The following is a 12,989-nucleotide window of genomic DNA, read 5'->3' as shown; positions in this document are numbered from 1 at the left end:
TTTTAGTGATTCTTGGTTTCACTGCAGTTACTAAACAGACAGAATTTTCAGAAGTGAGAAATGGTTTTCATTATCTAAATTTGAGTGATATTTTGTAATACTGTGACACAAGTTGTTCCCAGAATTAAGATCCAGCACTCTGAAAATGAGAACTTTTATCATCTTGTGGTGCTGAGGCTTGTGAGAGGATTCAGTGCTGGCCACAGCTCCAAGGTTCTGCTTTTTCTCCCACTGCAAACTTCCCAAAGATGCCTGAAAGGCCTTTATGCTCAGGAAGCTCAGGTTGTCCTAGAATACAAACTAAAATATTTTTCATTATTCAACAGGACATTAAAAGAAAACAAAACAACAATCTCAAAGCTGCTACTAATAGAAATTACAGAGTGTCATGGAAATAAAATAGAAATTGTAAGAAGCTTCTAGGTTGTTTTAAGATGCCACGTGGAATTAACTTAGGAAGTGTGAGGGGCAGCAAATTCTCCCATTTCCTTCCTGAGCAGCTTTTTCCATACCTGACAGATTTTTAGGTTTGTGACTGCATTTACAGTCTGATTGTCAACTGAAATTTTCCAAGCAATTTAAAATTGTCTTTGAACTGTTTTGTTCAATAGCTTCAAACCAAGTAAAAACGCTTTAAAAGATTTGTGGGTCTTTTTGAATTCTGAAACCTGATAGGTCTCAAAGTGCCCTTCTTTCAAGGATTTCTGTATATCTCAGGTTTCTGCAGTGCTGTTGTACAACCAAGCTTTTCATGATAGCAGTATACTTAAATGTAGTGTCTTTATCACTGCCATATCAATGAAAATGAATGTTGTCATCTCCTTCTCTTTCTTTTTGGTGCTATTAACTGTTTACAGAGACAGGCAATGATTTTGCTTCAACCTCACAGTTTTTGCTGGAACAATACCACCACCTCTGAAGAGCTTGAATTTTTTGCTCCCTACTCATTGGCATTTCTTCTATTTATACAGATTTCAGACATACTCTTGTCTCTCCAATCTGTTTTTACATGGCAACCAGTTATCCTTATGAATGCTAAGCTGGATGAGACAAGCACTGAAAAGTACTTTAGTCTTAGTTCTATTCTGTCCAATGCTATGTAAAATCATTCACTTTAAGTGGCCATTATTGCAGTCATAAAAAAATCACTAACAAAGGACTTGGTGTTCTAATGTCCAGATAGCTTTCCAGGAAACTATTCAGCTCTTCAGGAAACCGTTGTGACCTAAATTACAGTATCAACCAAGGTCTCAGCCTCATCCTCTCTTCAAAGTAATTTGAGCATTAATATCTTTCAAGTGGGAGCTGTGATTCCTGAGTGGGGCTGTGCCCTGGGTTTGCTCCTCTGCCCCGACTGCGGGGACTGCTCAGAGCCTCACTCAGCTCTTAGGAGGAAACCAGAAACTGGGGCTGCTTTACCTTGCAGGCCAGACCATAAAATGCAGCTGTTCAACCTGAGCTTTCTCCAAAAGTGAGCGTGCTGCTGGAGTGGGGATGAGACTGGTGAGAGTGGGAGCTGGGCAAGGGACAGTATCTGGGCTCGAGAGGCATCACCCTCAAGAGCAGATGTGCAAGGTTTGTGATTGTAATTTTGTTGAAGCAGATGCCCCAGTGTTGGTGCTTTTCTGCACCAGTTTATAGTCTTCAGTGATGTACCTGATATGCTCAATGTCTAGTTTTGGTACAGGTACAGATAAAATTCTTCCAGTTTTTGTTGAGTAGGATGACTCCTATGTAGAATCTGAAATGTCTTCATTAAAATAACCCTTGTTTTTTTTCTCTTGGTACACCACAAGTTTTCCAGCTGCTCCATAAACCAGGAGAAAAATGGAAAGCACCTCAGGGTAGCAGGACATATTTCATATGCAATTATAAAATAGTAGCTTTCTTCCAAATTGGGGTTTGTATCTTGCAAAAAGGAGAGTTGCTTAGTCACACATCGTGAACCAGAGATCTGGAATGTGGCTGCAAAATTTCAGCATTTAACAAGATTGCTTTACTTTTTCTAAATCTGTTTTTGGAAATTGAAAGAGGGGTTTCTATTATTTTATGTCAAATTTCACAGGCTAGCTTTCATTTCATTCCTTCAAAAGGAAATAGGCAACCTCTGCTGCCACTGCAAAAGCCCTAGACCCAGAGATCTTTCCACAATAGGGAGCAGAATTTTTCTTTTATGCCTTTCTCTGAAATCCATTATTATTCAGAATTCCATGACTGAAGATGAGAACATTTTGCACTTTTCTGTTTCGTTCTGACTTTGTATAGCAAGTCTGTGGAAGCCTTTTCTTTGTTAATCTTTTCTGAGAGTTTAACTTGGTAGAGTTAATATCTTCCTCCAAATGGGAAACTTAGGCACACGTTTGGAGTGTTGGGTACCTTTGAGTACACAAGTTTTGAGTGTCTTGAAGCTGGATCCGTGCTCAGGTAAGGCAAGTGGCAGAAGTGCAAATAAAACATCTGTCATTCTTCATCTGTGCAGCTTTTCTTTGGGAAAACAAATCCATTTTCCAGTGTTGGTTTTCCCCTAAACATCTTGGGGTTTTTGTATGGGGGTGCTCTTCCCTGTAGCTGTTAACAGACTTTGCTATTGCTCCTTTAGAAGCATGACTCACTCATTTTTCTGTTCTGATAGTTCACTCTTAGTGTCAATAATTGTTGTAATTACTCAGGTCCTTTTTTATAACTGGAAACAGGGATGGAAAGCCTGTCCTCTTATTTACTGAAAGAGCAAATACCCTTCCTTCCCATACATGCAACTTCCTCTCTGGGGGGAACTGGCCAGGCAATTGTGATTTCCATGCACACAAAGCAGAGAGGTGCCTTGCCTGGCACATTAGTCATAGGCATTGTGCTTCATCCATTCTGGGAAGCCCCAGCCAGGAAGGAGGAAAAGATTAAAATCAGAATTCCACCACTACTTTCTGGACTGTGGCTGCTTCCACAGGCGGCACTCCTGGATCTTCTGGGTCTGAAAGCAATTCTCCTGATCTTTTAGCCAACATAAAATCTGTTTCATTGCTCTTCTTCCCAAAGAGCCACGGTGAAGGAAACGCTCTAGGCTGGCTTGGATGCACCTGGGCAGGTGGGAGTGACATGGAAGCTCCAGCAGAACCATTGCAGGTAAGTGGCTGTGTTGGCTGTTCTCTGAAGTGTTGTCTGAGTAACAGGAGCTGGTGCAGGTCACTTTGTAGATTGACAGTTATGGGCTGACCTTTGTGCTCTACTAGATTTTTCTGAATTATTTGAACTGTGTAAGAGTGGAAGGAAATGTTAGAAATATTTTTGCAGATGGCATTCTTAGAAAGAAGACCTTTCCTAATGGAGTTTTTTGCTCTCCAAAAGTTGCACAAAGGGTGCAAAGTTGTTCATTTGAGTGACCCCACAATTTCTGTGAGCAGTATTTGGGCTAGTTGGTGCCAAGTGTATGTGTAGTTGTTAGTTTTGTGAGCTGTCCTATTCACTTTATTACTATTCTTAAACATGCTCTTCAATATATGCCTAAGGCCCAGATGCTGAAAGAAATTCAGCATGGGAATAACTCCATTAGCTGCCAGGTATTGCTTCAGATACTCTAAATTAAACATGTCAGTGAGCTACAAGAAGAGGGATTAAGTGTTTTCTGGCTTGGAAGTCAAGGGCACTACATCAGAGTTCAGCAGGACTGGCCATGGGGCAAATATGTGGTTGGGTTTTTTGCCTTTGAAAAGACAGTAAAACTGTCCTTTGATCTTCATTGGTATTCAGCATTAAATTCTGTATCTACAGAAAATTTGTTCCAGACCTCAGAAGTGCTCTCACCATTATTCTTGTTTTTCATATAGTGGTTGAGAATTTAGGGAGGAAAACAAAAATCGCTGAGCATGTATCTGACCAAAATATTTTCTATTTTTATGAGGCTGTCTCTTTTTTTCCAGTACAGCTCTCCTCTCTCTCTTACTAATAGATCACATGTTTGTTTTCATGACAATCCACAGAAACTTCTTGGAAATTATGATCTAGAACACTGCCATTATAAAAATGAGGGTCTAGCTGCTGTTGTCCTGCTTGGGTGAAACTCCACACTTTAAAAAAAAATTGAACAATTGCAGACTGATCTTCTAAATTTCTCCAAATGGTCTATTTGTTTTCTGTATTGCTTGTTTTGAGCCCATCGTGCTAAAGTTTATCACCTTGGGCCTGCAAGCAATTACCAGGGGCAATCCTACTAATTATTCTAGTTCTTGTAAATGAAGGGAATTACTTACACCCTCTCCAATTCATGCTCAACTTTTGTGGCTTGTACTACTTGTTTGTATTGCCATCTGCAAGATAATTAAAATCCTCTTTTGTATTCTGTGTCTCAGATGGTACAAATAGATACAATTTTGGTTATTTCAGTGGCTATTTGCATAATGCTTCAATTAAAACACAGCCTGAGTGGGTTTAAAGCAGATGCATGCTCCAGAATCAGCTGCCAGCAGGTGTGAAGGTATTTAGATACAAATTTGGTGTAAGAAAATGTTTGTTTCAGTTTCTTTGTGTGCACCTGTCAGGGTGGATAGGAGCTTTACACGAGAATCTTGAAGAGAACAAGCCAGAAGCATTAATTTTTGAACATTGTTTTTCTCCAGTCAAGGCACACATTACTGAGCAAAAAGAAGCCTTTATCTTCCAACTCTCTGGAGCAACAGATCCTCACACTGGAAAGACAGAGACGAGAGGTAATCCTAAATATACCCTTAAGCACCTGATGACTGATTGTACCATGCCTATGAATCTGGAAGAGCAGAGGTTTATTTAGTACAAAGGGCAAATTTGATTAATGACCACTATTGCTAAAGGCCAAGGAACAGCAAGCATGGCTTGCACTCAGTAGTATCCCAGTCAGTAGGAGTCTTCCATTCATTTGTTTGAAGTCAAAGACCTTCTAATTGGAAATATGGTCATGGAACTTGTAGCAAACTAGCAGGAAAGTCCTTGGCCATTTAGGAGTCGTAGCTTGGGAAATGTGCAATGCTGCAAATGATCCACCTGTAGCTTGTTGTGTATTTGCATGTTTCCTGAGTGCTGCTTCCTGAATGTTCATGTGCTTTAACCAAAATACCAAAGCACTGGCAGATGGGCTGCAAGGCTTGCCAAACCTTAAACTTGCTTCTTCTGAAATAAATGAACTGGCCAGATGATGAGGAGGTTGGGAACACTCACTGACAGAGGATTAGAATGCCAGTCTGTTTTTGATTTACTGAAAATGTTGAAATAAGTGTTACTTACTGTGCCTTCCTGGTAATTACAGCTTTTGGAGGTGAACAAGCAATGGGATCATCAATTTAGAAGTATGAAACAGCTTTATGAAAAGCAGGTAACAATGCTGACAGCTTCTGCTGCAATATGTGTGCCACCTGCTGACAGTTAAGTCTGTGTTTTAAATACCAGCCAGCCATAGCCATGGTAAATATCTTACTTTGTCTTGAGCTCATAAATTGAAAAAGCTTCATCATATACAAGCAAAGCCAATGTGTGTCAGTCTTCAGTAGGACAAATTAACCAGAGAAGTAGTGTCCCTAAAATAGTGGGGACCAGTGTGGACATGACAGTGGAGATCCTTCACTGTAGGAAAAAATGCACATAACTGAGAGAACAATCAACTGAAAACCAGCCTGGTGTGCCCAGCCCCAGCCATGTGTGATGGTGATCCACAACATCACATATATGCTAGTTCTTGTCCCATCTCTTGTGAAGTCTGGGTAAATTCTCCATGAAATTTGCCCCCTGTAAGCAGAGACTCTCAAAATAAATTGTAAAGAAATATTTTGATTTCTGGGGCTTTTTTTCCATCCAAGATCCAATTGACATAGCTTTTATTCCTTGCTTATGGCTGTGTGGTGTCATTGCTGCAGACATTATGGTCAGCTGCCTAGTGAAGTTCAGTGCTTATAATTTTGTCTGGTATTCCAGAACCCAAGTTGGTTCATTGTCTGACACTTCTCATCTACTGTTTCCTGCTATGAACAGGAAGTTTACAGAATGAATTCATGGGCTTATCCGGAAAATTTTCTCTCTGATATTTTCCAGAAAGCTTTGCTGAGATCTGAATCATTCCTTTCCTTTTCCCCCCAAAAATAAGAGGAATCCAAATGGCTCTTCCTCATTTAATCTGGAACTGTTTTATGCCTCTGGCTCAACACCCTGAAGGGTGCTGTGCCTTTCAGAATCCCCAGTGAGCCTGGCATGGTCTGTCACTTTCTTTTCAGCTGACAGAGATGAAGGCAAAGCTGGATGTGTCAGAGAGGAGAGTGAGCGAGCTGGAGCAGGAGAGGCACCAGCAGCATCCAGAGGAAGGGAGGTGGCAAGTGCTGGGCAGAGAGAAACTGCTGCAGGAAAAGGTAGGAGGATGCCCTGTGGCACCCCTTTTGTGCTCTGTGGTGAGCTCTCTCTTGCCTTTCATCTTTCTCTCCTTGTGTGGGTTGTGCAGAGCCCAGAGGTGAGACTGTGGCTCCTCAATATCTTACCCAAGGCTGCTGAGCTGCCTCATCACAGAACTGTGTGTAGAGAAAGAGTCATTTCCATATGACTGGCAGACAGCACAACATTAGTGTGTGTGGGGGAGGAAAGAGCAGCTTGATTTCTACACTGCACAGATTTCCCTCCTCACAGTTCAGGGTGAATTTCTTTGTGAAGGAAAATGCTGCAGTTATTTCAAATGGAAGAGGAACAGCAGTGCAGATGTTACACCAAGTGCTTGGCAAGAAATAGTCAAGGAGTGCATGCAGCTCCAGTCCCCAGGTTTTGGTATTGACAGTACAGGCTCTCATACATGTGCTAGCTGTCTCAGCTCCCTGCAAATATTACTGACACTGTCAGTGCAGTTGTCAGGGCTAGAACTGTCTGGCCTGATCAGCTGCTCCAGAGTGGTGTTCACCTCACCCTCAGAGTGGTTGGGCTGCCCTTTCAGGACTCCTTGGGCACTGGCTCTTGTGGTGGGCTTTTGCATTTCAATTTAGATCCCTGAGCTGAATTCCCACCTCAGTAAAACCACCAGCCTGAATGATGGGCACCTACACAAAACTGTGTGCTCCATTTTAGAAACCCCGCAGAGTGGTGCTTCCTGTTCTCATTCTGCTTCATGGTATCATGTACTTCGTGACCTCTAGTGAGAGTTTCTGGATGATGCTGATGGCTGAAGTTGGGCTTCTCTATTCAGGTGGTAACCTGAAACAAGTGGTAAATGCATCACTTCCAGGCTCAGATGAGATGCAAGTTAGCTGCTGCAGGAAAAGAAACGCAACCTCCTTAGCTTACATCTGCATAAGCAGAACATCCACCTTTGCTTGCTTATCAATTAGTCCCAGCCAAGCACATACTTGATTCCAAATCCATAGAGCAATTTACATGTTTTAAGACAAACTGTGTTATGTACTGAATTGCTGAATCACTGCCTGTATTTGCTCTGAGTGTTGATTCAGTGTGAGACAGTCCATATTTTTGTTCATGGTACTGCCTGCCTTTTAATGTAGGATACCTGAGAAAGTAAGTACAATTTTATAAAACATAAGGATCAGTAGTACATTCTCTCAGATGTTTTTACTGCATACATGAATAATGAACTAAATGACAGTATAGCCCAAAACTTTTTTGTGGGGACAGGTTAATCAGTATGGAACTTGGGTCTTAAATCTGCAATTTCTTTAAAGTTACACATTCAGCTAGTAAGTGCTTGTCAGCTTGAGCTAGCTGCTGGATTAGTTCCTATACTTATTGCAGAGATACCCTGCTAATCTTGCCTGGTTTTTGGAGAAAATGCAATGTCCCAGCTAGCTTAGAACACAGCAGAGTCAAGCTTCCTCATGTGTAAGCAAATTACTCGGGGGTGTTTTTCACTGGCTCAATTAGCACACAGTGATGAGCCCAAACTGCAACTGGCTGCACAGAGATGAGCCTTTCACACAGAAAAAAACCCATTCCTGTGGTGTGCTGTGCCTGTGATTGTTGGATCTCACTTTTTTATTCAATAAAGCAGCTGCAGAAAATATTTTAAATACTTTTTTTTCTGTTTTGGTCTTCAATGTTGTATGGCTCTGGGAATGGCTGGGCCTCCACCAGCATTTAGCCCTGGTCTTATTTTCTGAGTACATAAGAGAAACATGGGTCTGGGGTAACTGTGGATGTGATTTTGATCTGCTTGGCCTGCCAGCATTCCCATGCCTTCGTGCAACTGCAGAGAGCAGGGATTTAGTCTGGTATGTGGTCTCTGTCTCATCATATGGTGAGTGGTCAAAACAATTTTTACAGACTTTATCATATCTGGGTGTGCCAATGATCTGCCTTCCTGCTGCCTCCCTTCCCAGCTGTGTTTGGGACAACAAAAATGCAGCACATCTGTCAGACAGAAGATTATTCTGAAAATTGTTTTGGAAAAATGCTTCCATCTGCATTTCTGCAGCATCTCTCTGTATTTTTGCATCCCAGAAAGATACAGAGGTCCTTAGTGAAGCTCTCCATGAAATGAAGGAAGAGAACAGGCTCCTGAAGCAGAAGAATGCTTCAATGACCAGGAGGAAGGAATACTATGAGAGTGAAATAAGTCGTCTCAACAAGGTAGGACGAGAAGTGAGCTACTGATTCCTCTAATTCTGGGATCTGTGCTGTCACTGACCTACCAGATACCAGCTTTTCAATTCTGGGTGAACAGCCCTGGTGGCAAACACATGATCACCATTTGGCAGCTGGGGAAATGAGCAAGAACTCACATCAGCTCAGTCCTGTGCATGCAGGGTCTAGTTCCTTGGCAGGTGGCAGGGTTGCATTGCAAGGAGAAAAATTCAGGGAGTATTTGGCTTCTCCTATGAAACCTCTCTACATGTCATATCTAAGCCCTTTCTACACCCTCCCTCCTCAGAGCAAAGAGGAAATGGCACAAAGATGCTTCTGTATGCACCTGGTGGTTGAAAAGAAAGGTCACACAGCTTAAAAACTCGTTTAACATGTATTCTGTGTTTGAGAATGATGGCTTCTCTTCAGCAGACATGGTCCTGTCCTATTGCTTATATCCATATACACACATATTCATACCTGTAATATTATGTGTATATATGTCTTACAGGAGGAAATTGTCATTAAATATCTACATGGATTTTTTTTTAACTGAGGGAAAGTAATAAATGTAATTTTGTTTAATCAAAAGATCACATAAAGCGGTGGGTGTTTTCTAACAATTTTGTATTTAATGGTGAACCACAAACACTTCCTGAGGAAATGCATTGCAGTAACCATTGCTGTGTAACTTGAATAAGTGCTTTAATAAGCTAAAGGGCCATGATGTGCAAAAGTCAAGCCAAAAACATAATGCTGCCATAAGAAAAAATCTGACAGAACCCATGATCCCTAGCTCTTTTTAAAATGCATTGACAGGACTTGCTCAAAGCTCCAGTCTAACTTTAATTCAATGCCTTGTTTGTAAACAACTAATTTAAATGTTTTATTTTGCTGTCTTATTATGTGACTGTAAGAAGACAGATGGGTATTTTGACCATTCTTTTAAATTAAGCATAAATTTCATATACTTTCAATACTTTCCCAACAGTAATTTACTGATTTTCTGTGCATTTGCATCCTTCAACTCTCGTGTCATGAATAAACATGAGACAGGAAGGGGACCCTCTGTGCCCTTTTAACTGTATTCCCCTGCTATTTCAGGTTCAGCTACTTGAAATTATTACACATTCTCTGAAATCAAACAACTTTTTTTATGTGAATGGATAAAGCAAGATCTCACAGTACTGTGTCCAAATGCAGTTTAAAAATAACCTTCCCCTTAGGATAAAATTTTTGAAGATTGAACTTTACGGATTTTTCCTTTTTTTTCCCCCCTCCATAATTCTATGTTGTAAAATCTGCCCAAAAAAGTATTGAAGGGGTATTCAAAGGAGCACAAGAAGGGTTAATCAGTAATCAGGGTGTCTGTATTTTCACCCTCCCAGTTTTAGGTTCAACCTTCTGAATGTATTGGCATGGAACACCAGCTTTGCCACTATTATAACCAGTTTCACTTCTGCACATTTCTCAGAGGCAGCAGCCCATCAGATAAAAAGCTTTCCTTTTCTATGCTTCCATGGAAAGTCCTTGGTTTTTGTTGGGCCTTGGGTAATTAATACCAATCCTTGGATTACTTTGGGTACTGGTTCTCCTGCTTGGCTGCGTCTTCCCCATTTGCCTCTTCCCTCTCCAAATATCTTCCATCCTTCGTGCTTGAGTGTGGGCAGCAAGGGAGAGCTGAGGATCATCAGCATGAATTCAGCTTCTAAAAGGGATGAAGTCAGGGATTTGAATCTGATGTGAAAGAATGAAAAGTACTGAATGGTATTTGTGCTAGAGTAAAGATAATATATAGTTATAATGTGTGGATATAGACAGAGAGATGTAGGAGTGATTTAATTATTTCAGTCCAAGGGAGAGCTGCGTAATACTGTAAAAATAAAGTCTGCGGAGAACTGTGGCAGAATTTCAGTGTAAAACAGGTAAGAGTGGTACCAGTGTTGTGTGTATTCGTAACTCCCTCTAGTGACAAGCTATGGAGACTACACAACTTCCTCTCAAAACAGGGGGTTTGCTTTGTTCCACGTGAAGGAATCCCTACTTTTAGTGCAAAGAAACGTTTCAGTCAGACTTTATTGCAGTAAAGTGGGTTCATGTCCAGTGTATATAATTGAAGCAACTACGGGTGTAGGGGAAACCCATTTCTAATAATTTTAAAAGGTTTTTTTTTTCTTTTTCATGTAGTGAATCTCTGTTTAGTAATTTTGCTGTTTGATGTTGCAGGCCCTTCTGGACACACTGAAAAAGCAGCACCCACCAGTTGTTGGGACTCCTCCAGGGAAGGGTGACAGGAACAGCATTGAGGAGATGAGAACCCAACTTGAGGTTCTTAAACAGCAGGTAAGAACAGCTCAAGTGAGCCTGGATGGATTTCACACAGCATTATTTTGCCTTCTCTCCCAGGGATTGTGCTTGGTAGACTTGCTGTGTAGAACTTCAGTAAGGAAGAGCCAGTTTAGCCACAGCCCTTTGGAATGATGTTTCCTCAGATTGTGTCACCACAGCAGACTGAAGTTTCCACAAAGTGGAACTGAGTCCTGGCAAAGGATTGGAGCAAGGACTTGTGGAGGACTCAGGGCTGCAGAATGGCTCTCCTGATTCCTGGAGGTGTCCTGACAGCTCTCTGTTAGGGGCTGAATGACATCCAAAGGGACTGCTAAATTTCATTAATTACTGGTTGTGTTTTCTGATCCTTTTATCTTGGAAGTTGCCAGTGTAGAGAACTATGCAAAGATCCTAGCCTTGAAAACTAGAGCATTGGCACTGCAGTTTTTCTATGTGTGAGGCAGACCATTTGCATCCATAACCTGCATCCCAAGGACTATAGATTTGTATCTATTTATTTTTTAATCTTTGCCCTGAGCAACTCAAATGCTTTGTGAGCTGTTTTTCTTTCCATATGAAAGAATCTGTTTAAAAACAATATAGTTTTCAGATAATTTTAACACTTCAGGTATGTTGTCCTGGATAGTGTCAGGGTTAACATTATTGACACACAAATGGATATGATCAGAATGGGAATTTTATTCAATGGGAATAAAATACTTGTTTCTGTCACGTTTGACAGCAGAGCCAGATTTTGCTCTCTAATGTAATGCTTGCCACATGCTGGAGAACAAAATCCTGCACTTGATTGTACAGTAATGAGTTATTTCATTCTACACAATAAAATAGAGTAAACCATTTTTTTTTCCAAAATTCTCATGGGGTATCCATTTTATGAATGTGTTTTTCTAGTTGTATAAATCAGTACAGTGAGTCCAGGCTTCCTTCTACACGAAATGGAGCAGAAGGCTCTAACTGGATGGAGGAGGGACTCTTGGGACAAAGAGTGACGTGACAGAGTCCCACAGGAGCTTGGCTGTCATCAGCCCATCCCTGGTCACGGCAGTGGAGATGAAGGCATTCATTCCTTGGAAGTGTCTCCTCTTTCTCAGGGCAACAGGATAAATGGCAAAACTGTGCCAAAGAGGTTCCCTTGCAGCTCCAGCAGATTGTACAGCTGGGGAATGGGAGGGAGGTGGGACAGCAGAGAAGGGATTGGGAGAGAAGAAATGAGGAAATACTGAGGAGAGAGATGTGTAGGTGGACAAGGGATGCAGGGATTTTTGCAAGTGACAGTTTTGTCTCTGCTATGGAGGGTCAGGAAAAGAATTTATAGAGCCCTGGGCTGACTTTTTTCTTCCCCTGAGGTATTGACATTTTTCTAGTCCATCTGGGAAGTCATAGCACTGCTTCCAGCAAAAAGAAAACTGGATCTGTCCAATGGGCAGGGCATGAGCCATAGCAAGCAAGTTTTTTGGGAAGAGACTGTTAGCAGGCTTTAGTGAGCAACCAAGAGGACATGAAAGGGCTTTGAAAGTTTTCATGGTGGTTCCCACCCAAACATGCCTTTACTGTTATTTGTCAGTAGAAGTGCCACCAACCTTCAGCTTCTCACCAGGTGGATGCCTGCCCATTAGCAGAAGAATTAAGGCAGACATCTTGACACCAAATAATTTATGGATTTGTGTTTTGTTTCCAAATCTGTGTGCTCGCTGCCTGTGCCTGGGGTGGTCAGACATTTTTTAATGGGATGAAGCTCTGTGATTCCTGACCACATAACAAAGAACTAAGCCACTGCATCCTTCAGCATTTGCAAGGCAGCTTATTTTCTAGGAACAGGGTCAAACATCTGCATTTCCACTGAGAGTTGTGTACATTCCATTCCATTTGGAATTGTGTACATTATGCTCTGCTCTGCCTGGGCTGGGGAGGTTCTCTAACTCCTTGCACCTGAGATATACAGGAGGGAGTTAAAAGGGTCCATAACTGAAGAGAAAACTGGAAAAATGTTGGTAAAATGTTTGTCCTCCTACTGCTAATCCCTTAAAAAGAGGTATACTCGTATTTGCTATCTTGTCTGTAATATTTGAAAC

At 41.4% G+C, this 12,989-nt stretch overlaps 1 protein-coding gene across 8 annotated transcripts in view; it reads left to right on the top strand.

Moving 5' to 3' along the window:
• The window catches only part of TNIP3 (TNFAIP3 interacting protein 3), a 57,245-nt gene that overhangs the window by 33,679 nt on the left and 10,577 nt on the right, over window positions 1-12,989 (top strand). For 6 of the 8 annotated variants that reach the window (XM_064416391.1, XM_064416393.1, XM_064416392.1 and 3 more), the window contains 6 exons: window positions 3,034-3,120; window positions 4,611-4,700; window positions 5,273-5,338; window positions 6,231-6,362; window positions 8,446-8,574; window positions 10,795-10,911. In XM_064416391.1, the coding sequence (XP_064272461.1) occupies window positions 3,034-3,120; window positions 4,611-4,700; window positions 5,273-5,338; window positions 6,231-6,362; window positions 8,446-8,574; window positions 10,795-10,911 (621 nt within the window). Of the gene's footprint in view, window positions 1-1,013; window positions 1,504-1,551; window positions 1,576-3,033; window positions 3,121-4,610; window positions 4,701-5,272; window positions 5,339-6,230; window positions 6,363-8,445; window positions 8,575-10,794; window positions 10,912-12,989 lie in introns of those variants that run through there. The other 2 variants (XM_064416397.1, XM_064416398.1) reach the window with 2 other exon arrangements.

Source organism: Passer domesticus, chromosome 4 (genome assembly GCF_036417665.1).
Source record: "Passer domesticus isolate bPasDom1 chromosome 4, bPasDom1.hap1, whole genome shotgun sequence".
NCBI classification, from domain to species: Eukaryota; Metazoa; Chordata; class Aves; order Passeriformes; family Passeridae; genus Passer; species Passer domesticus.
This window is presented reverse-complemented; position numbering and strand designations above follow the sequence as displayed.